The 23,628-nt window shown below is 48.8% G+C and overlaps 3 protein-coding genes and 1 long non-coding RNA gene across 4 annotated transcripts; 3 read left to right on the top strand and 1 right to left on the bottom strand.

The window, feature by feature from the left end:
- Window positions 1-874: 874 nt before the first annotated feature.
- Window positions 875-3,549, bottom strand: LOC117672965 (uncharacterized). Its single transcript, XR_015728828.1, has 2 exons — window positions 3,429-3,549; window positions 875-2,415 (listed from the first exon to the last, which is right to left on the bottom strand). It is a non-coding gene; the product is annotated as an uncharacterized LOC117672965 (long non-coding RNA).
- A 31-nt stretch (window positions 3,550-3,580) lies between these two features.
- LOC117672962 (acrosin-like) lies at window positions 3,581-8,634 on the top strand. Its single transcript, XM_034430054.3, has 5 exons — window positions 3,581-3,696; window positions 4,934-5,131; window positions 6,308-6,573; window positions 7,213-7,358; window positions 7,716-8,634. Exons 1-5 carry the CDS (start codon window positions 3,623-3,625, stop codon window positions 8,466-8,468), a joined length of 1,437 nt encoding a protein of 478 aa, XP_034285945.2. The 5' UTR covers window positions 3,581-3,622; the 3' UTR covers window positions 8,469-8,634.
- Window positions 8,635-9,869: 1,235 nt separating this feature from the next.
- On the top strand, window positions 9,870-16,332 carry LOC117672961 (acrosin-like). The gene is made up of 5 exons (XM_034430053.3): window positions 9,870-10,070; window positions 11,718-11,921; window positions 12,685-12,950; window positions 13,878-14,026; window positions 15,071-16,332. The coding sequence occupies exons 1-5, from the start codon at window positions 9,997-9,999 to the stop codon at window positions 15,863-15,865; spliced, it is 1,488 nt and encodes a 495-aa protein (XP_034285944.2). The 5' UTR covers window positions 9,870-9,996; the 3' UTR covers window positions 15,866-16,332.
- A 4,063-nt stretch (window positions 16,333-20,395) lies between these two features.
- LOC117672960 (chymotrypsin-like elastase family member 2A) lies at window positions 20,396-23,321 on the top strand. Its single transcript, XM_034430052.3, has 4 exons — window positions 20,396-20,593; window positions 21,457-21,740; window positions 22,086-22,231; window positions 22,373-23,321. The coding sequence occupies exons 1-4, from the start codon at window positions 20,415-20,417 to the stop codon at window positions 23,219-23,221; spliced, it is 1,458 nt and encodes a 485-aa protein (XP_034285943.2). The 5' UTR covers window positions 20,396-20,414; the 3' UTR covers window positions 23,222-23,321.
- The last annotated feature ends 307 nt before the right edge of the window (window positions 23,322-23,628 follow it).

A 23,628-nucleotide genomic window follows, 5' to 3' on the forward strand; every position in this document is an offset into this window, starting at 1 on the left:
TCCCCCAAATCAGACCCACAGCTCTAGCCCCTCTCAATATCCCTGCAGATCAAGCCTAGTGATAGATCTCCTACTTCACTTCAGGAGTAAAAGCAAATTTGGATTGTCTCTATCAGAAGCAGCTTGATCAGACACCAATGTCCACCATTTGCTGATGCTGTAGATAGAACTTTTATATAGAACCTTGGCCCTTCAACTTCCAGAATTCTTCTTCTTCCATGTTGGCTCAGGAATTCTGGGAGTTGAAGTCCACAAGTCATAAAAGGGCCAAGGTTCCCCACCCCCAATATAGAAGATGACGTGGCAACTCCATAGATATGTCAGAGCTGCTATATTGGAGGATCCGTAAAGGTCCAAAGAGATACTGTGAAGCACCAGCTCACTCATCCAAATTCTCCCTAAATAGTTGCCTAGTTGCCTCTTTGTGGATTGTGTGTCTACTACTGCAGAGTAACCAAACATTCTCCAAAGTCCTCAGAGGTTCCTTTAGAGGCAGCTGAAATGTGAAAGTTCTTGAGAAACCTGATATTCTTTATCCATCTTCTAAAAGTAACATTGATTTGGGAACCTCCAGAGACTGCAAAACGGATACTTGTGTCTAGGTTCCCAGAGATGCATGTCTAGGCCCTAGAGTTTACCTCCAAGCTCCATGGTCACTTTCTGTGTCCTTTGGCCAAAGCAGCACCTCCATTCTCAATGGCCCTTCCTCAGGGTCTCCTCAACTGGCCCGTTGCCTCTGAGGACATGTAGGAGCAGATGCCAGCCCTTTGCCCAAGACAATTATTTGGCCCCATCCTTCAGGGCTGGTGCTGTGTGTTCCCAAAGATGCAGTGATGATGGGAAAACACAATTGTGATACAGCCTACGTCAGATGTTTTATCAGGATCAGATCTTTTAATGAGCATCTTTGGACAAAGGCCCCCAAATTAAGCCCTGGACATCACTATAACACATGGACATCTGACTGAATGGCCAATACACCAGGCCAACAAGCTCTCTGCTTTGGCGTCCTTTGTTTCACTGATGACTTTGGGACTGTAAGGGGGTTCGGAGGATTACAAAGGTCAGGAGATGTGCCAAGAATCCCTTTCCTTCCTGGTAAACATGAAGACTGAGGCAAACAGCACAAAACTTCCTTCCACTGCGGTGTCAGCCATATTAGTGGCCAGAAAACATGGTGCTTAGGCATTTGTGGATCTCATATGTAATTAAATGTGATTCTCTGTTGTTTGAACAAGTCTGCTTCCTTTGCAAAAAAAAAAAAAAAAAAAAAACAACCCAAGACAAGTACAGTGGTACCTTTGATACTCTTTGTTAATTGGCTCCGGAAGGCACAATGAGTACCAAAAACAATGAGTACAAAACAAGTTTTTCCCATAAGAAATAATGTAGTGAGTCACAAAGCAGCCAACACCGACATGTTCTAGCTTGAGTGTCAAACAAACGAGTCCTGGGAAAAATGCGTGGCGTATGAAATTTGATGAGTTTCAAAGCAGTTGAGTACCAAGGAAGCACAGGAAACAGTTGGGGCGGGGGAGGGGAAACCATATCTGGGGTTTTGGTTCTCCTTCTCTTGCAGGAAAAGAGCTCCTTGTCCCATCCAGTTGACTAAAGTCATTAACATCTTGCAGCAATGAATTTCTCCAGGTTCTTAGATGAGGTGCATCTAATTGGGCCAGCTGAGAATGGGAGGGTGTGCCATCTGAAGTCGATCAAAGCACCAGGTTATTAAAAATAGAATGTAATGAGATGATACAAAAGGAAAGAGGAAAGGGAAAGGGGAAGAGAAGGAAAGGGGGAGGGAGGGAGGAAGATGAAAGGGAAGGAAAGGGAAGAAAGGGAAGGGAAGGAAAGGAAAGAGGAAAGGAAAAGGAAGGGAAGGGAGAAGGGAAGGGAAGACAGGAAGAGAAGGGAAGGAAGGAAGAAAAGAGGAAAGGAAGGGAAGGGAAGGGATGGGGAGTCCACACATCAAGGTCAATGAAATTGCATTGCTAGAGCTCAGCAGCCCAGGCAGCTCGGACAGCCACGTGCAGAGCCTGCCTGCCTGTCTACATCCTGTCATGGTGGGCTCTGAATCTTCTTCTCAAGAGTCTTCATTGCTGGCTGGGGTGGGAGGTGGGGGAGGGGTGCTGCCATCCAGAAGAGTAAGCATGGTGTGGTGGAGGGTGACACGGGCAGGATCAGCTGGAAATGCAGCTGTGTAGGTGCACAACTGGAGAAACGTCAGCCTGGCCACTAAACGGAGGCTGTTCCACTTATCGTGTCCCCCGTAGCTACCGATGGCTGTGAAAGCTGGACCTTAAAAAAGCAAGACTCGGTTGAGCTGCGGTCCTGGAGAAGATGCTCCTGTGTCTTCCTCGGACAGCAAAGGTGACCCACAAGCAAGTCCTGGAGAGCACAACACCAGACACGTCACTGGAAGGCAAAACCACAAAACTGCATCTCACTTATTTTGGCCACGTCATGTGGGGGAATTCACCAGTGGAAGCAATTATGTGGGGAAGAGTTAGCGGTCAAAGGAAACCAGGCCATCAAAGAACACGGGCTGGCTGGACAACCATAAAGCGGGTAGCTGCAGTCCCAATGTTTGTGGCTTGGCAGCCTGGCGGAGGGCGGGAGAGGGGAACCAGGCCAGGCGAGGGTCAGGCTGGTGTGCATGTGCAGCTCAACTTGCATGAGCATTAGGCTGGTGTGCACAACTTCCACAACCTGAGCTGCACACACATGTGCACACACGCCAGCCTGCCACTCGCCCAGGTTGAACTCCATGCGTGCATGCATGTACCAGCCCACTGTATGCACAGCCCAGTTGCAAACAGACCACGGCCCAGTAGTGGCCCATAGCCGAGAGGTTGGGGACCCCTGTGCTAGAGGATGATGAGAATAGCCTCCTCCTCCTCCTCCTTTCTGCAATCCCCCTCCCCGCTCCTCTTTTTGCAAACCCCCCCGTCCCTTCTAGCAGTGAGTAGGTTGCCTAGTTGGGTCATGAAATCTGTGCAAGGAAACAACCCAGCTCAGAGAGCACCACAGTCCTCCTCCTCCTCCTCCTCCTCCTCCTCCTCCTCCTCCTCCTCCTCCTCCTCCTCCTCCTCCTCCTCCTCCTCCTCCTCCTTTCTGCAACCCCCCCTCCTGCTCCTCTTTTGCAAACCCCCTGTCCCTTCTAGCACTGAGTAGGTTGCCTAGTTGGGTCATGAAATCTGTGCAAGGAAACAACCCAGCTCAGACAGCACCACAGTCCTCCTCCTTCTCCTCCTCCTCCTCCTCCTCCTCCTCCTCCTCCTTTCTGCAATCCCCCTCCTGCTCCTCTTTTGCAAACCCCCCGTCCCTTCTAGAAGTGAGTAGGTTGCCTCGTTGGGTCATGAAATCTGTGCAAGGAAACAACCCAGCTCAGAGAGCACCAAGCATAGACAGAGCCTTTTTTCTTCCACCTAGCCTCGGCGTGTGGTGAAGGTCTCCCATGCGGTTGGCTGTCCCTCTGTCCTGCCCAGCCTTGAAGGCCTCCATTCAGCCGGCTGGTCTCCCTCGCTCCCACATTCCACAGAGAATGTTAAGGACCGCAGGTGGCTCTGCCTGATGTCACACAGCACACATTCTATGATGTCAAGCACGAGAGACCTGGAGGATGAGGAGGCTGCTCCTCTGTCTTCTGGCCCTCATCACAATCCGGACGATGCATGCCCAGGAGGACAACTGCAAGTAGGTGGCAGCAAGCTGAGCAGGTTGGGTCCCTGTCCAGTCCCCTCTCTCTGCAGAGGAAGAGGGACGTCTGGCAGTTCCACAGGTTACAAGGGAGAACCTCTCCTAACTTGGAGATCCATTGCCAGGCAGTCTCAGGCTCCTCAGCAACCATCAGTCAGTCAAGAAAAAGCCCAATCAGAACCCAAAATTTGTGGTGGGGCAATGTGGGGCAGGCCAACTCCCCCCAGTGTGGGCTGTGGAATAAGATGGAGATGAGCCCAGGAGGCTTCCAGCATGGCCGCTGACAGGTGGATCTTCTCCAACCTGTCCAGGTTTTGCATTTTGGACACACCTAGCGGGGTGAAAGTGAATGCCCCCCTTAAAATTAGAAGCTGCAGAGCAAAAGGGGAGCAGGTGTTCCTCCATCTATATTTCCTTCTCCCCTCCGGTCCACCTTTCTGGAGATTTTCCACCAAGATCCAGATCATCTCCTCCTTTGCATTCACGACTCTGAAGCCACTGGTTTCCATCACTGGAGGCTTTTAAGAAAAGACTGAAAACTCACTTGTCTAGATTGGGATAGGGTATCCTGCTAGGACAGAGGGTTGGACTAGATGACCTCCAAAGTCCCCTCCAACTCTGTTATTCTGTTATTCCAATGACATTGAGAAAGAGCTGCTAGCTCCTTGATTTGAAGGGGGCAGCGATGTGTCTTGTTACAAGAACACACACAAAAACACACAAACACACAGACATCAACGCAGAGATAGAGAAATTATGAGTAAGATAAATCCACCAACCAACGGGTGCATTGCACTCTTCTGCCACCTAGTGGTGGGTTTCCAGCAGCTCAGTAAGGGAATAGCTTTTGGAAGTGCGCCCTCTGTAGGGCAATCATTGCTCCTTCATCACCACTTTCATCACCCCTTCGCTCCCCAAGCTAGTTGTTCTCAACGATGTAGGTTCTTCAAGCATGAAGCTGTTCGAGAGAATCCATTATATCCAGCAATTGTCTTTTGCTGGGAGCTGGAAGTAAACTCTGGTTTCTGGAAAAATAATGCCAAAAATCATAGGATACCATAAATAAAAGGCCACATGTTCATGGCAAGGGAATGGCCATTGGAACTTATGAAACTGGGTTGTAAGTAGCTCTGGAGAGGCCCATTGTAACTTCAAACAGTCACTAAGCACCCAGTCGTAAGTGGAGGATTGCCTGCAAAGGCTACCAAGGTTTCCTTGCTCTTGCTGTTTCTAGAGGTCTTTGCGGCAGGCGCCCCTTGGCACCCAGCCACTCCCTCCCCGTTGTGGGAGGCATGGACACTATGCCAGGCACCTGGCCCTGGATGGTCAGCATCCGGACCCCATTCAAGTCTGGCTACCAACACACCTGCGGAGGGTCGCTCATTGGCGCCAGGTGGATCCTCACGGCAGCCCACTGCTTCAGAGACATAAGGTGAGTGAGATCAGGTGAGGGAGGGGCCAGGTGCTTAGCTCAGGAGGTGTGCAGGAAGCGCTGCCTGTTTTGTAGGAACATCATGTGGGCACATAAAACACATAATCTAATTGCTGCCTCTGTAGTTTTTGACCGTAAGGGAGGAAATATCCAATTCAGTTGCTGCATGTTTAGCCTTTTAGCCACGAGTTAAGACAGAACGCTGTCTGGGGTGCACCATTGTGAAGGTAATCTGCATGCCCTATCTATCCCATTGCTACTCTATGGTGCCATATTATGGTGGTTTTATTATAGTTTTATCTTCATTTAATATTTTATCTTGTATATTGTATTGTCCCCTCTCTCTCTGTCTCTATCGTCTGTCTGTCTGTCATCTATCTATCTATCTATCTATCTATCTATCTATCTATCTATCTATCTATCTATCTATCGTCTGTCTGTCTATCTAATTTGCTGATGCTTTATTTAAGTGATTGCCTGACCTCTATAAATGCCATAGGCTAAATAAATAAATAAGTGAAGCTTTCATCACGCCATCACAGCTGCCATCTTGACCGCACTCCGTAGATACCCCTGAGTATTCAATGAGTATATGTACAAGAACCTCCCCAGACTGCTCTCTTTCTCTTGGGAACAAACAGATAAGGCCCCATGGAATTTAGCAAGTCCTAATCTCTTGTAGCTGCGCAGTGACTCAAGGCTAGTTCCCCACTGGATACCTCCCTCCGCACTTGGCTGGGAATTCCCCAACAGCATCTTTCCTCATGCCACATAAAAACAGAATAGCAGAGTTGGATGGGACCTTGGAGGTCTTCTGGTCCAACCCCCTGCTCAAGCAGGAGATCCCATGCCATTCTGATAGCTGTCCAGTCCCTTCTTAAAAACCTCCAGCGTTGGAGCATCGACAACTTCTGAGTCAAGCTGTTCCACTGATTATTTGTTCTCTCAGGAAATTTGTCCTTAGTTCTAGGTTGGTCCTCTCCTTGATTTCGCCTTGATCTCCCGCCACAGGCTGGGGGCTCATTATTTTGAGGCTGCTTGAAGATGCCCGCTCTCCTTCTGCCTCAAGGGCTCTCTTGGGACGGCTGCCTGCTTTGTGCGGTTGGATGGTGATGTAGACAGAACAGTAACTTGGGGCAGGAATCCATGAAGCTTCCGTGCTCTTCTCTCTCCCAGGCACCTGACCAATTGGGAGCTGGTGTTTGGCACGAACAAACTGTCCCACCCAGGCCCCGATGCAGAGGTCCGCTTCCCCAAGAGGGTGGTGCAGCACGAGAACTACCAGCCCCGCCAGCAGATCAATGACATTGCCCTGGTAGAGTTGGATGACCCTGTGAAGTGCACCGACTACATTCAGCCCGCCTGCTTTCCGGACAGCTCAGTGGACGTCTCCAGCATGATCCATTGCTACATTGCCGGGTGGGGCTATACGCGGGAGAAAGGTGAGAGTCTATCAGGCACAAACAACTGGACCCCCACGTGTAGACTTCAGATTGGCTGCACAATTCCTAAGGGCACAGTTGCTTGAGTGACTGTAGGAGGATTTCACCTCATGACTTCTCCCATCAGAGACAACTGCCCACTGAACATCACTACCCCAGGGAGAGGGGAAGGCCTGCTGATTTTTGGCAGTGGAACATGGGAACTGCTTAAATAATAAAGAAAAAGAAGACGGCAGTTCAATGCAAAGGAAAGTGGGGTCTTTGATGGTCTCTGAGATTGGTGGCGTTCTTGCTGACATTTCACTGCCCCACTAAGGAACATCATCAGTGCTGGAAGGAAGTGACTTTGCTCTTTGTTTAAATGTTCCCCTCCCCTCTAGCACTGATATTACCTAGTTGGGCTATGAAACATCTGCAAACCACCAGGCTCAGAGAGCACCAAAGACACCTCTTCCCCCCCTCCTCCTCCTCCCTTCAAGCACTGAAGGCCCTTTAGTTGGGTCCTGAAACATCTGCAAGAAAACCATTAAGCTCACAGAGCACCATGGATCCCAAAGTTCAGCCCTGATCTACAAATATTCTTTTCCATCAGCAAAAAAATGTGCGGGAAAAATTCAGCCACTATTTTTTCCTTTGCAGACAAGGCTCCATCAGATGTCTTGAAGGAGGCCAAGGTGGACCTCATCTCCACCGAGAAGTGCAACAGCAGCAACTGGTATTACGGAAGCATCTCCGCCAGTAACCTGTGTGCCGGATTTGAAGGAGGAGGCATTGACACTTGCCAGGTGTGTGAGCAGGTTATACCCACATCCATTCTGGGCTGTCATTCTGATTGATTGATTCTGATCATTCATCTCAGACGTAGGTAATTTTGATTTAATGTTTATGACAATGTTATAAAAATCACATGCTATATGATTTTCATGTTCTGTCTTGGTATTCATCCAGAGCTATAACCTTTGGGGGTAGCTCTCCTGCTCAAGCAAGGGGTTGGACTAGAGGACCTCCAAGGTCCCTTCCTACTTGGTTATTCAATGTTCCTTATTCTATTGCACCTCCTTTCCAACACAGCAGCAAGTTCTTTGTTCCTCACTTCTCTTCCTGGTTGTTCCCTTCATAGCTGATCTCTCTTCCTCCTGCAGGGTGACAGTGGAGGGCCTCTGATGTGTAGGGAAAACCGGTCCGAACGCTACTGGATTGTGGGAGTGACTGCCTGGGGACTGGGCTGTGCCAGGGCCCAGAAACCTGGAGTCTACACTTCTACCCAGAACTTCTACGACTGGATCCTAGGCTACACAAAAGAAAAGACTACCCATGAGAAGGTGGTGCTGCAGGTGCTCCCAGAGACAACACCATCAACCACATCTAGTCCATCGACACCTAAACCAACAACGTCCACAGAAGAAACAAGCGCACCTCCACCCGAACAAACTCCAAGGAAGCAAGAAATATCTATCCAAACCCAGCCAACCTCCGAAACAAAGACAACAGCCTTACTGCGAAATCCATGGCCTTACTTACAAACAGAAAATACTACTCGTTCTTTGATGACCACTTCAACAACCACTGCTACTACCACTGAAACCACCACCGAGGCCACCACGGAAGAAATCATTGAAGTCACCATTGAAACCATCACTGAATCCACCACCGAGGCCACCACGGAAGAAATCATTGAAGTCACCATTGAAACCATCACCGAATCCACCACCGAATCCACCACTGAAAGTAGTACAACCAGCACCACTCCCACCACCACCACCAAAGCTCCTCAGCCACAAGTCCCACCTCCCAAGCCCAAACGAAAGACGATTACGGTGGGCTCCTACTATGGCTACAGTGGGAGTTCCAACTGGCCCAAGCATTGGCCTTTCAGACGCCGCCCACATTCTTGAACCCAATCCCAGACCCAACTGTTGCTGGTCAGCGGCCCACTTTATTTGCTGAAGGGGGTCTTCCCTTGTGCAGGTAAAGTATTCTGTGCAACGGAACTTCTCAAGTGATCCAATGAATGTAAGAGATGATTAAAATGCATGTACTTCAAATAAATTTTTGTAAAAATGTACAAGACTGGTTGCAACTGCTTTTCCTTTTTCTGGTCCCAAAGAATTGGGCAAAGACCAGTGACAAGAATTTCGATGGTTGTGTCAAAGTACGTACTACGGCAGTGTCAAAGAATAACATTCCCACAGGTGTATATTAAAGGCCACCCAACCAAGCAGAAGAAATAGATGAACTTTTCCATCTATATGTAGGAAACACACCACAGTAGTAATGGGGGACTTTAACTACTCCGGCATCAATTGGGAGATTGGAGAGGTTCCTTATGAGCCTAGCTGACAATTTGGTCATCTAAAAGGTAGAGGAGGGAAGTAGAAGGCCAGCTCTACTGGACTTAATTCTTATATCAGAGATGAAATGCTAAAAATGTCGCCCCCTGTCCTCCTTTTCTCTAGACTGGCCGTGCCCAATTCCTGCAGCCGTTCTTCGTATGTTTTTGTCTCCAAGCCTTTAATCATCTTAGTTGCTCTTCTCTGCACTTCTTCCAAAGTCTCAACATCATTTTTGTAATGTGGTGACCAAAACTGGATGCAAGTATTCTATGTGTGGCCTTACTAAGGCTTTATAAAGCGGCACTAATCCTTCACGTGATTTTGATTCTATGCCTCTGTTTATACAACCACAAATTGTATTAGCTTTTTTGGCTGCCGTTGCACACGGCTGGCTCTTGTTTAAGTGATCGTCCACTAGGACTCCAAGGTCCCTCCTTCACTCCCTGTTTTTGAGCCAGGTTTCACCTAGTCTATACTGGTATCTTTGGTTTCTCCTGATTAAGTGTAAAAACTTGCTTTTCTCCACATTAAATTTCATTTTGTTGGATGGGGCCCATTGTTCAAGTCTCTCAAGATCTTTTTGGATCCTGAGCTTGTCTTCTGGGGTGTTGGCTGTTCCTGCTAGTATAGTGTCATCTGCAGATTTGATGAGTTCCCCTTCTACCCCTCATCTAAGTCATTAATGAAGAAGTTGAAGAGTCCGGAGCCTAAGACAGTCACTGTCCACCCACTGTTACCTCTTAAGAGGGGTGGTACTAAGAGGGTCCAACCCACCCAATGTTTTCTTGTTGACTCATGATGTGAGTTTGGAATCTTACTAAAAATGTCACTCTGACCACCAAATCTGTGGCAGGAAAATCAAATGAGTCTGCCTATTGCCTGTCAACCTTAGTTGCTAAGCAACTATGCTCCAGGCCAGCCCCTTGGAGAACTTTCACTAAGGGTCTCCTCTGGAAAGGAAGCAGAGAACTGGTGTGATGTCATATTGGCTGCATGCTGATTGGAGGAAGGCAAGTGGTCTGTGGTTTGTGACGTCATGAGGAATGTCGTAAGCCCAAGATGGAACTGAGCACTTCTTGAGACATGTAGGATGAAGCAGTTACCTCTTCATATTTTGGTCCTTTTTCTGTTATGGTCTACACATGCATACGATAACAGATGTGGGTGAGTCATGTCAGATCCAGGGGTTGTTCAGAGGAAGTGCTTTTAATGCTCTACAATGCCTGTTCCTCAGCAGACTTGGCTTCTCTGGTCTCCAGATCCACCAACTGCAGCCCTTGGGCCCACAGAGGAAACCCTGCCTAGGCCTCCTTTACATCAGATGTCCACATCGCGCAAGGAAGGCAGGTTGCTGCAGACCCCCAGGCTTCAGTTCCCTTCCTGTATCTCCACCTTCCTTGGAACCTACGCAGGTCTAGCTTGGCCATAAGTAGAGGGAGGAGCAGTTTCCCCATCAGATTGCTCTCAGCTGGATGAATGCCAGGCAGCTTCTCTTGAACCTTTGTGATGGAGAACTCTGCCCTGTTCTTGGTCTTCATGTGTTTATTGGGTTCCAGTGGTGGAAAGATTCATGTCTCCCTGTGGGGTTCCAAGACAGCATCCATGCAAACGGTGGTGATGCTCAGCTGATGAACATGGCCGACATGATTGAATTGACAACAAACCAAGCGGATGCATGTGGACAATATGCTAGTAACATCCTGGCTTAGAGTACAGAATCAGCCTCCTAAGACTTCATCCACGAAGCGGCTTCAATATGTTGCATGGTTGAGGTTTGATTTTGAGTGTGCTACTGTTTTCCAGTTGCAGATTTCTCCTTTCAGGGTTTTAAACTGCTCCATTCCAATGTGGAATGTGTCTATGAGTATGACTCTGTAGGATGGCAGATGTTGCTTTAGGCCTCCTTCATCTGTCTCCTTGCCACCCTGAGCCTCCTTTGCATTAGTGGGGTCTACAGTGGGGCCTTGCTCACATGATATGATGGGGTGTTCCAATATCTAAGGGGCTGTCACAGAGAAGAGGGGGTCCACCTATTTTCCAAAGCACCTGAAGGCAACGGATGGAAACTAACCAAGGAGAGAAGCAACCTAGAACTAAGGAGGAATTTCCTGACAGTGAGAACAATTAACCAGTGGAATAGAAGTTATGAGTGCTCCGACATTGGATGTTTAATGACAACAGTATTGTCATTTTATGTGTATACACAGTATATCCATAAAATGAAATTCACTTAAGACCCAAAGACCAGGTCCAACACACATAACAATCCCCAAACACGGGGGGTTGGGCTAGAAGACCTCCAAGGTCCGTTCTGTCACTGCGTTCTTTTATTTACCAGCTGAGCTCATCATTTCTGGACTATCAGACTTTCCGTACCTTGCCAAGAATTGTTATCAAAAGTTACTACGCATGTCTGCATTCCTTTCACTTGCTTCACACACACTCTTTCCTTTGTTCTCTTGCCAGAAAGGTCCGTCTGGACCGGCAGGAGACCTCGCTTGCCAAAATGTAGCAATTACTTTACTTAGTTAGTGAGGTGTTTTATTTTCTTTATAACAAATAAATGAGTTTTATTAGAGAAATTTTCTTCGCGTTTCTTTTCAGAATATTGCAACAAGGAGGAGCCACGATCCATCCTCTAATTAACCAGGGTGATTTGTCCCAGAGCCAAACATGGGATTAATCAATGCCCTGACATGTTCCAACTCTGTTCTTCTCTTCTTCTGACTGTGACCACGATCTTGACCTTTTCAGCCCTCTTCTCACAGGCTCTCCTGCCCCACATCTAACCAACATTTCTCTCTTCCCTAGGGATGTCTGTGGCCGCCGTCCTTTGGCCTCCAGTCACAGTAGCAACCTGCGGATCGTGGGTGGCACTGATGCGCTCCCAGGAACGTGGCCTTGGATTGTCAGCATCCAGATACCCACCCTGACTGGCTACAAGCACACCTGTGGGGGGTCCCTCATCAGCCCTCGCTGGGTCATCACAGCGGCCCACTGCTTCCTCAACAAAAGGTGAGGGGAAGGAAGGGCCTCCTGTCCCGATTGGCTGAGTCAGGGGTGTCTAGTTAGGCTTGCAGATGGAGATGGTCAGGCACAAGGAATCAAGAATGACACGATGAATGGCTCAGAATAGTTTCCTTATTGCTGTTCACCCATAGGCAGGAATCTTGCCAAACTAAAGCAACTATCTGAATAACCATCAGAAAAATCCTATAAAGCTTGAGGGACAACCTATCCTGCACCTCTTTCTGCATACCAAACACTCAAGACTGTCAGAAATAGTGTAGGGTTTCCTGCTTGGGCGGGAGGTTGGACTAGATGACCTAAAAGATCCCTTCTAACTCTATTAATCTGTTAAAATCTGAGCTCCTGCAACTGTTCATTGCACAGTTCAGCATCCAGACCCCTAATCATCTTTGTTGCTCTTCTCTGCACACTGGACAGCCACTTGTCTGGAATGGTGTAGGGTCTCCTGCTAGGCCGGGGTAGGGGTGGGGGTTGGACTAGAAGACCTCCAAGGTCCCTTCCAGCTCTATTCTGATTGATTGAGTAGTTAATAGGGTTGTAGGATCAAATCTACTCTAAGTGGACAGGCTGATGGTCTGAGCACCTTCCCAGACGCAGAAGACACACACAGATTTTGATTCCTAACTCCTTGTAGTAAAGTCCATGAACCATCTCCATCCCCTTGTCAGCCTTTCTTAGCTTTAGTTTAATCCCACTTTCCCCCCGTTTTCCATACGCTTACGGCCTCCCTTTGCCTTCTCTGCTCCAGATACCTAGAACACTGGAAGCTGGTTTTGGGTGCTGCTCAGCTTTCTCGGCCTGGTCCGGATGCCCAGGAACGCACCATCAAGAACCTGGTGGAGCACCAGCAATACGTACGTTCCACCCACTTCAACGACGTGGCCTTGATGGAGCTAAGCCACCCAATCAACTGCAGTGACTACATCCAACCTGCCTGCCTGCCGGACATGGGTGTGGAGGTTTCATCGCTGACCCACTGCTACGTCAGCGGCTGGGGAGTAACCGATGTCTCAAGTGAGTCCTCCAGCATGTCCATCAAGAAGGAATCTCCAGTCACAACACAACTTGAGCAGCTGTTTTCTTCTCTGGTGGGGCTTTCTGGTTCTTCCAGACCTGAGATGTTGGAAAGCCGTTCAAGGCAAACAGCTTTTTCAGATCTTAGCCAGATCTTAGCACTCGTTCTCTCTGAGATCTTCCCTCAACCGAAGAATAATTTGGGGTTCCAACTCGAGTCAGGGTTGGGCAGGAGCAAATCAAAATGAAATCCAGAGACGTTGGGAGGAAAGGAGGCTTATTTATTCGCAAAAGCAAAGAGCCTTGCCTGTGGAGGTAGCTACAGAGAGACTGGAGAACGGAAGGGCTGCTTTAGAGGGGAGCTTGTCCTTGGTGTAGATGTGTGTACGTGCTAATTCTCGGGCAGGGATGTCAGACTTGATTTCATTGAGGGCCGCATCAGGGTTGTGTTTGACCCTGGGGGGGGGGAAGGTGGGCGTGGCTGGGGTGGGCATGCTCCCTCGGGCTCCGTTTTTGTTGGCAGAGGGCACCAGGAGGCCATCTAGGCTGAAAACAGGGCCCTGGGAGACTGTGTGCAGCCCCCCCCCCCCGAGCTCTGTTTGTGTGTCAGAAGCACTGTGGGCCGGTCCTTCACTGTTCCCAGGGTGGCCTTGCAGGCCAGATCTAAGTCCCCCACGGGCCGGATGTGCCCGGGGCCTTGAGTTTGACACCCGTGTCTAGGGTGACACTTGAGGGAATGGGCTTGTGTAGGCCAGTATCACCTGTGATGTTTATTCTGGTGAACATGCGTTCCTTAGTCTTTGTTTTCCTTTTTTTTTTTTTCCTTTTTTTTGTTTACCTGCCTTTCATTTTTCTTCCCTTTATCATTCATTTAAATAAATTTAAATAGATAAATTTAACAAATAGATACATCTTTTTTGCTTACAGAGCCAAATGTGACCTCGGATATCCTGCAAGAAGCCAAAGTAAACCTCATCCCCACAACCACATGTAACAGCACTGCCTGGTACGACAAGAAAATCCATCACAACAATCTCTGTGCTGGGCATGAGGAAGGAGGCATTGACACTTGCCAGGTAACAGAAGAACAGAATAACAGAGTTGGCAGGTACTTTGGAGGTCTTCTAGTCCAACCCCCTGCTCAGGCAGGAGACCCCATGCCCATGATGGTGAACCTATGGCACGCTTCTCTTCTGGTTTCCAGCACACGCATGTGCCAGGGCCAGCTGTTCTTCTGGTTTCCAGGCTCCGGCATGCATACACGAATGTTCCAGTTTTGGCACTTGGTGTCTCTGCCCTATACCCTATATCAGTCCGGTCCCAGCTTGGGCCTTTAGGAAAGAGAGACCCACAACTCCATATGTTGTAGTGAAAGGTATACTTTTACTATACTTTTACTAAAGCCAAGTGGTTACAGCGTAAGCAAAGCCAGATCTGAGACGTCCTGTGTAAACCCATTATTTCCCTTTCTCCCAGGCCCTCTGGTTATCCTGCTTCTGTCCAATGAGATTCAAATTAGTTATTTTGGTAACAGTCCTAAGGTTTGGCACCTCTGGTTCCTATCAGGCCCCCTCCCTACATCCCGCTATTACCACTCCTCACTTTGTGTGGCAGGCTACTATCAAAGCGAAGTAGGGCTAAAATGATTTGATAGCAGACTTGATGCCATTTCAATCAAACGGTTGTCCAGTCTCTTCTTAAAAACCTCCAGTGTTGGAGCAACTACAACTTCTGGATGCAAGTCGTTCCGCTTGTTAATTGTTCTCACTGTCAGGAAATTCCTCCTTAGTTCTAGGTTGCTTCTCTCCTTGGTTAATTTCCATCCGTTGCTTCTTGTCCTGCCTTCAGGTGCTTTGGTGGACCCCCTCTTCTTTGTGGCAGCCCCTCAGGATGTTGGAAGACTGCCATCTGCCTTTGCACCCACAAGAAATCTAAGCCTAGTCCTCCTTGAATTCCATTAACTCTTATCAGCTGCCAATTTGCCTTGATCATTAGTAGATCAGGTTCTTGTAGAGAACTAACACGGATTAAACTTGTACACATTTGAACAGCCTGGCTTCCTGATTTCTTGCACCTGACAGTTCCTGTATTTGATGTTCTTCCTCTTCTTGTTCGCGCAGGGTGACAGTGGTGGTCCTCTCATGTGTCGGGAGCAAAGGTCCGAGCGTTTCTGGCTTGTCGGTGTCACCAGCTGGGGGGCTGGCTGTGCCAGGTCCATGAGGCCCGGCATCTATTCCTCCACACAACTTTTCCTGAACTGGATCAAAGACATGACCAAGGAGAACTTTTTCAAGACTCCTCGCCCACCCAAAAAAAGACCCCCGTCAAAGCCGCTTGATCAGCTGTGGCAACAAACCACCCCCTCGAATGGAAACCAGCAGCTTGAGAACTGGGTTCAACCCAGGCCAAAGCCAATAATGTCTCCTCCAAGGCCACCTTCCGCAAATGAAATCCAACAGTTTGAGAACTGGGCTGCAGCTCAGACAAGGCCTAGTACGCAACCCACCCCACCGTTCACCATGCCTTGGCCTCAGGACCTTCTGTCATCACAGCCACTAGCACCCCCACCCCCGCCCCCACCCCCACTTCCTGTTCAGACCCTGTCCCCATGGGGTTCACAGGATGTGCAGAACTGGAACCAAGGCTGGGCTCCAGTTTACCGGCCTCCCCCCAGAACCAGGCCCACCGCGGTGCCTTGGCCAGGATATGGTGCACAGCAACCCCAGACGTGGGGCAACGTGGCTGTGACTAGGACAAGAGCTCCCTATTATGGTGGATACTACCCTAACTGGAACATGCCCAGGCCTCCCCTTCAAACCACTGCCCCTTCAGGGTGGCAGGTCCAGAAATGGTCTCGCCCAACGACCCCCTTGAGTTACATCTGGTACTCGAGATGGAGCAGGTCCCCTAAGTAGGCCCAGTGCCCCACTCCATAATCAGCCAGTCATTTTCTGCCTTCCCCTTCCCATCTGTCAAGCAAGCTTCAAGAGCATACAGTTTGGGGGGGTCTGTCCCCTCCCTTCCTCCTACTCCAGTCTCAAGCTGGGTTGCCCAAGAGAAGATAGTCACCCTTTAACAGATCGATGTAAACAGAGAGAGAGAGAGGAGACACAACAGATGCTGGAGGTTGCAGTAGTAAAACAGCCGCTGCTGCAGGATTGGCTGTGGATGCTTGGTTCTGAGGCCTTGATGTTTTGGAGGACTCACGGGGAGAGCCTACCTGGATAAGGAGACACCTGGATCGCTCAGCAGCTGGCTTCATTCATGCCTACCAACTATTTCAAAGAAAAGACTGGAGGCTGCCCCTTTCCTGGGGCAGGCTGGTCTTCTGTTGAGCAGCATTTGTAATTCTATATTAGCAATAAAGTGGTGCTTCTTCTAATGGGTTGCACGGCTTATTCCACTACACAATGATCTTCATTTATTAGAGCCTTTAAAATGTTGGCGTCCTATCTTTCTGGGCCCAACATCCAGCTAAAATAGAAATTTATTTACTCCAATAAATGGTGGCTTGTTAAAATTTCAGCCTAGAAAAAGTTGGGTGAAATGAGAAACTATCTAGCTTTCGGCATAAGATGATGACAGGAATGCCACAGGACAACTTTCTCGCTGTGTTTGATCTTCACAGCTTGGATGAAAGCCTCCCTCTAAATGTCTGAGTGGATCAAGCCCATTAGTGAGATGAATCAGCTCTTACCTGCAGATGTTCAGCCTAGATAGAATAAAGTTAATATCTGTGCGGTAGCTTCTGCGTTGACAGACAGGGTACAGTTGGCACTCCTGGCAAACCATGGATATAAGAACTTGAAGTATAGCCTAGTCCTGTCGTCTCCTGGCACTTAAACCCATGGAGAATTGCTGCCCTGCAGTCTCCTTGTGAGGATCAGCCGTCCAGAGTACCTGTGGGTAATCACCCATCCTCTCTTCATCAGGAGAGGTTCCAAAGAACAGATTTATTCACAAGTTCCCACGTCCTCGCCACTTTTGAAGAGCTGTCTTTAGTTCACCACCATATCTCCCCTGGAAGTTTTACGTCTCAAATATTCTTAGCCATAAAAGTTCAAGCATTCTTTTGGTCATGAACTTCCTCATGGTTCTCTTGAACTTTAACTACATACGTTCAGTGCACTTAGGACTAGTTTCTTCACCAAAGGTTCTTGAGCAGGAAGGTTTCTTGTGGGGTGGAGAAAGGAGTGGGGGGGGAGTCAAAATCTACAAGATGATCCAAGTTATCTGTCAGGGCTTCCCTAATGCACAGGGCAATTTGCAAACACTCTTGGTGCTCTTTGGTTGCTCCTAACCATTGCCACTGTCTTAAGGACTTGGATATTTGTTCTTGGCTTTTAGTGACTCTCAAACGTGTTCTTAGCCACCAAATCCAATCAATAATGAACCCTATTTGAAGATTTTTTTCCCACCATTCCCCAATCAGGTGACTGAGTTACAAATCACAGGCTGAGGAAGTTCAAGGATCCACCGATCTTCTCCAGAACACAGTGGGCATCCAGACTGATCTAGATTGTGCTATGGTAGCTTTGACCTGAACGCTGTCTGGAGCCAGAATCAGGAAAAGTCCATCCTGGTCAAAATTGGAGTCCCTCTTAGAGAAGCCGTAGACCAGGGATCAGCAACCCGCGGCTGATCAGCAACCCGCAGCCACATGTGGTTTTTCCACCCCTCTGCTGCGGCTCCTTGTCGCCGGTTACACAATTGATAGGGCTTTTGGTTAGGACAGGTAGAGGAAAAAGGATGCCACGCTAGGAGGAGACTCTATGGTGGTGGTGGGGGAACCAGACTTCCAGTCAGCATAGGAAAAAAGACGCCGTGCTAGGAGGAAACTCTATGGTGGGGGAACCGGACTTCCGGTCAGCTCCAGAATTGAACAGGGGGCTTCCGGTTAGGACCTTTATGGCTCTTTGAGTGTTTAAGGTTGCCGACCCCTGCCCTAAACACTAGGTGAAGCCGGTGGTTCTTGCCCCGCTTTCCTGTAATCCTCCAGTTAAAACAACCACACCTTCCTTTTTAAAGGCAAGGTATGGAAGCATAGTTAAGACAGCTGAAATTTCCTGACAGTTAGAAAAATTAATCAGCGGAACAATTTGCCTCCAGAAGTTGTGAATTCTCCAACACTGGAAGTTTTCAAGAGATGATTGGACAACCATTTGTCTGAAATGGTACAGGGTTTCGCCAGAACAGGGGGTTGGACTAGAAGACCTCCCAGGTCCCTTCCAACACTGTTATTCTGTAGCTCTCAGGTTGATTGCACTGCATTGCTTTAAAGCAGTGTCTCCCAACCTTGCAACTTTAAGATATCTGGCCTTCAGTCCCAGAATCCCCCAGCCAGCAATTCTGGGAGTTGAGTCCACATATTTTAAAGTTGCCAAGGTTGGGAGACAATGCTTTAAAGGGTTGTGAGGGTGGAGCAGAGATGGGGACACTTTGCAATCCTAACTTTAAAGTACACTAACAAAATGCTTAGAAAATGCTCACTTTGTGCGTAAGCAAAACATATCCTAAATGAAATATTTTACAGATACTTTACTCGCTTCCTCTAACTACTTTTCTTCCCAAATGCTGTCAGACAACATTCACTGGGAGGCTGATAAAACTCAAATTCACCAATACGGATTCTGATTTGAGAAATGGGTAGACCCAAATTCTTTTTTCCAAACCAGATTTATTTGGGAAACTCAAGGATTAGAAATTTTGGGCTGAAGTATTTGCTTACGCTTTTCAAATGCTGTCTCACTTCCCTTTCTCCAATCTACAGTCTCCAGAGAGCAGATGCTAGTGTTACTGATTGGATTTGATGGGCTGACTACTTTTTTTTAAAAAAAACAAGCAAACAAAACTTTCCTAAAGAAAAATGGGATACGGCTGGATTGTGGGAGAAGGACTGGCAGAACAAGGGGAGTGATGAAAAGAGGGATCAGCCTAGAATCACTACGTAGTCACCAATGAACTAAATCCAACTACCCTTGAGTGCCATTGAGCTTTATTTAATTCTAACCAGGTGCCCACATGGTTGAGAAGATTCTTGCACAAGGGCATTTAGCAATAAATCAGTTAAATTGAACCGTCATGGGTGGTTCATCATCTCACTTGCTGAGATGTCTCTGGTTTCTTGTTCTTGTTTTCCCAGGTCTTCCCGGTGGTTCTATCTCATCTTGCTTGTCCAATCACCCACTTGCCTCCTCCCAGGTGGGCATTGATGTCCAGCTGGGTTGCTGAGGGAAGAGAACCAGGAAACCTGGGTTTTATGATGTCATGGGTTCTAGGAAGATGCAGGAGGAGCAGCAGCACCCGAGCCTGTCCGGAGATGGGATGGCAGCTCTTGCCAGTCCTGGTCCTTGCCATGTTGCAGGAGAAGCACGCCTCTGGGGCCGCTTTGCCAGCCAAAGAGAACACCTGCGAGTAAGTGGCAAAGGAGGGCCCTGTGGGTAACACCCCTGTCCCATGGGAAGCATCCCTGGGCTTCTGCCTTCTGCCAGATGTGACTGCCCTACCTGCAAGACCTGACAGGTACTGGAGGCAGAGATGGGGCCAAGCAAACATTCCAGATTAATAGCATCAAAGCTCTGGGAAGGAAGAATCTGTGTGTGAAGACCCGGGGCAAGGCACAGAGGCAACAGTCAGCTGGTAGTTCAAATTGCCCCTTTATCACTCCAACTTTCCCCCAAACGCTCCCACCTTATGGCAAGTCCTAGAGCAAAGGACTAGGAACACACACACACACACACACACACACACACACACACACACACCCCTTCAGCAACCTCTGGCTGCAAGTAGTCCAGCAAAAAGCTGTGAGCACCATGGCTGCAAAGTAAGAAATCCAGCGGGGCAAGGGAATAAGTCAGTCAGTCCAGGAAGCAAAGGGACAAGGCAATTAATCCAGGAAGCAAGAAATAAAGCAAGAAGTCCAGGAAACGCCAAACATTGGCAACGGCACACAAAACTCCATGAATTCAGCGTTTATTCCTGGCAAACGCCCCTCCCCACAGAGTCTCCTTAAGTCTCTATCCCCAGGTGAAGAGGGGTGGGGCTCTCTCCTCCTGAGTCGTCGGGTTGGTCTGCACTGTTCCTGCCTCCTCTCCACTCTCTGTGATCGAGGATCAGGAGGGGGTGGTTCTTGCTCATCGCCTGAGCTCTGTCTCTCATTCTTCACTGTTTAGCCTCTCTTGGTCCTCCTGCCCCTGTTCCTCCCTGCTAGCAAACTGTCCCACTCTTGAGGGGCCCTGGCCTGCCTCCTCCCCACATTCCTCCAAAGCCAATGAAGTCACCCACTTGGTCTCCCTCGGCTCCAACTCCTGCTCGTCTTCTTCCGCAAATTCAGGGTTTGACCGGGACATGACATTGTTCTCCAGGGTGGAGTGGGTTGCTTATCCTTAGGATCTACAGCTTTCATCTCCTGACCATTCTCCATTTGTGCTTCTCTTCAGTGGCGTCTGTGGACGGCGTCCGATGGCAGCTAGCCATGGCCTGCTGCGAGTTGTGGGGGGCACAGATGCTCTCCCGGGGACGTGGCCTTGGCAGGTTTGCTTCCAGCTACCATCGCCAATGGGCTTCGTCAACGCCTGTGGAGGAACCCTGCTCAGCTCTCGCTGGGTCCTGACTGCCGCCCACTGCTTTCAGTTGGAAGAGTGAGCAAAAGAGTTGCTGCCTCTTGGGGGAGCGGGGTGTGTGTGTCGGTGTGATGCTGCAGGATCTTCCAACCAGGTAGCCTGGATCCTTATGGGAGTTAAGTCCTTGGTCCTTTGATAGGGCCAGTCTGGCGTTGATCCAGATGCAGGTCTCTTCTTCTGCTTTCCTCTAATCCGGAGGTTATCAAGGGTTCCCTCCTTCCTTCCTCTCCGGCTTCCTTTCTCAGTCTGATCTCTTTAATTTGAGAATTTGATCTCTCCAGAAAGGAGGACAGCAAAGAACAGGTCCCACACTGTAGGTAGGCTGAAATAACTTCAGATTACCTTATGATTTCCCGAATAAACTTACTTTCTCTCTCTCTCTCTCTCTCTCTCTCTCTCTCTCTCTCTCTTTCCTATCTCCCTCACACCTTCTCTCTTTTTCTTTTTCATGCACAAATGTTTCCTTATAAAAGTTATATTCCTATCTTCAGTGTTTCTCTCATCTTACATTAGTTTCAATGAAGGAACAGAGGAAGGGAGGAAAGAAGGGAGGGAAGGAGGGAAGGAAGGAAGGAGAAGGAGGTAGGGAAGGAAGGAAGGAAAGAATAGAAGGAGATGGAGGCAGGGAAAGAAGGAAGGAAGGAGACGAAGGCAGGGAAGGAAGGAGAGGGAGGGAGGGAAAGAAAGAAAGAAGGAAGGAGGGAAGGAAGGAGAGGGAAGGAAGGAGAGGGAGGGAAGGAAAGAAGGAAGGAAGGAAGGGCTGTCCAGACTTTCTATTTCTGTTGTCCTTACCAGCAGAGCCTCCTGCTTGTAAGGAGGAGGGTCCAGGGCTCTGGGCAGACCCTCAACGTCTGTTGACATGGATCTCTTCTTCATTCCAGTGAGATCACATGGTATAGGGTGGTGCTTGGGCTCAACCGGATCTCCCAGCCTGGTCCTGATGCCCAGAACCGTTTAATCAAGAGGGTGATCAACCACAAGCTCTACAAGAACGAACTCAACAGCACAGACGGAGGGATCCAACACGACATTTCCTTGGTGGAGTTGACTGAGCCGGTCAGCTGCAATGACTACATCCAGCCGGCTTGTTTGCCTGACGAGAGTGTGACAATCTCAAAGCTGGTCCAATGTTCTGTCAGTGGCTGGGGAACCATGGAAGTCAAATGTGAGAGACTTGGGGGAAAAGGGGCTCAGCTCAGGGGTTCGAGTCAACGTACCTCTGGCACCTCCAACAGAAAAGAGAGTGTGAAAGACCTGAAATGGTCTCCACACTGGGGAAGGCATGGGGAATAATAGAATATCAGAGTTGGAAGAGACCATGGAGGTCTTCTACGCAACCTTCTGCTCCATCAGGAGACCCGGCCTATCTCCTGCTTGAGCAGTGGGTTGCATTAGAAGACCTCCAGCTCCTGCTGTTCTGTTGTTCTGGTTCTCCCTGGGAGAGAGTGTTCCATCCCATGAATCTTTGGGCATGGGAGAAATGCAGGCTGGTGATTTCTTCTGTTCACAGCCCAAAGGCGGCCAGACGTGATGCAAGAGGGGGTTGTTAAACTCATACCTCACAACACATGCAGCAGCTTATTCTGGTGGAACAAGCGTATCCGGCCTGAGAACATATGCGCTGGACACGAGACTGGAGAAGTTACTACATGTCAGGTAGGTGGATCTAGGCTGGTGACTTAGTTGGGCCCCGTGTCTTTCAGTGACTTGAGAAGAGTTTCAAAAGTTGATCTCTGGAATGTTTAGGCCTTTCTTTTGGAGCTGCTTTTAATTTTGAATGTTTTCTTCCTCCCTAAGGGTGACAGCGGAGGGCCTCTCATGTGCAGGGAAGAAAGGTCCGAGCGGTACTTGGTCATTGGAGTCACCAGCTGGGGACCAATGAGCTGTGTTGAAGTTCGGAAGCCAGGTGTCTTCACCTCCACACAAGTCTACATTGACTGGATCACAGCCATGACCAAAAACAATCTTTACAAGGCTACCCACAAGCCAGTACTGGCTGAGGTCTGGCCTCCTGCAAAGCCAACATCCCCGATCCAATCCAGCACCCAAAAGGTGATGTGGAAGCCTTCAGCTTTCCCTTCGCTCACCCCTGGGCCCATGGTTCCACCTACCCCTCGGTTCACACCTAGGCCCAGGCCTCCCCCTCTGTTCATACCTGGGTTTAGGCCTCCCCCTCGGTTCACACCTGGGTACAGGCCTCCACCTTCCTCTAGGTTCACGGCTCGCCCCAAGCCTTCAACTCCTCCTTGGTTCAACCCTGCTCTCAGGCCTCCTCCTGTGTGGAAGCCCTCACGATGGTACCTCATTCCTCCCACACGATGGTACTTAGTTCCTCAAAGACCGTCAAAGTGGGGAACCATGACTCCTTCTTGGAGAAGACCCCATACTACTCACCGTCCCTGGACGGGGCCTGCCCTATGGGGAATGACCCTACCTTTGAGGACAACTCCCAGAAAGTGGTATCATAGGACAAGGGCTCCTGGGCGGTTTGGGGCAACTTGGGCCTCACGTCAATTACAACTGCAACCAAACCCACAATTATCACCCCCTGGTCATTATATCTCTCACAATTGGAATCCAAGTTTTGCCCAGCCTGGCAGTCAGTCTGCTATGCTCTTGCCCCCTAGAGGACCAGAAAGGGGGTAGATCTCTTAAGAGAAGCAAGACAGAAGAGAACAGGAAGGAAGATGATGGCCTGGTCCCCATCCTTGTTTGGCCATAAACCAAAAGTCATTTCTTCTGCTGGGATCCCCAATCCCAACCCCTCATTCTTTCCAACATTCCCGGTTAAAGTTAGGCTATCTTGCAACATGGACTTCGCCTTCTTATAACTAACTTTCCTTGGAATTTCTCATAGGACTTTATTCATACTGGGTTCTTCAAAGTGCACGTTAAAATAAAAAAAAAATTAAAATTAATATTGAACATGTGAAGATGTTTGTGGTCTGGAATTATACACTGGGAAATTTAGCCTCTTCAGATTTATGTAAAAATGGTGCCATCGTGGATTAGAGAATTGAGAAAGGAATTCCCATTTTCCTCCTCCCAAGAAA

The sequence above is a fragment of the Pantherophis guttatus genome, chromosome 7 (genome assembly GCF_059756535.1).
Source record: "Pantherophis guttatus breed Tessera chromosome 7, ASM5975653v1, whole genome shotgun sequence".
Lineage (NCBI taxonomy): Eukaryota > Metazoa > Chordata > Lepidosauria > Squamata > Colubridae > Pantherophis > Pantherophis guttatus.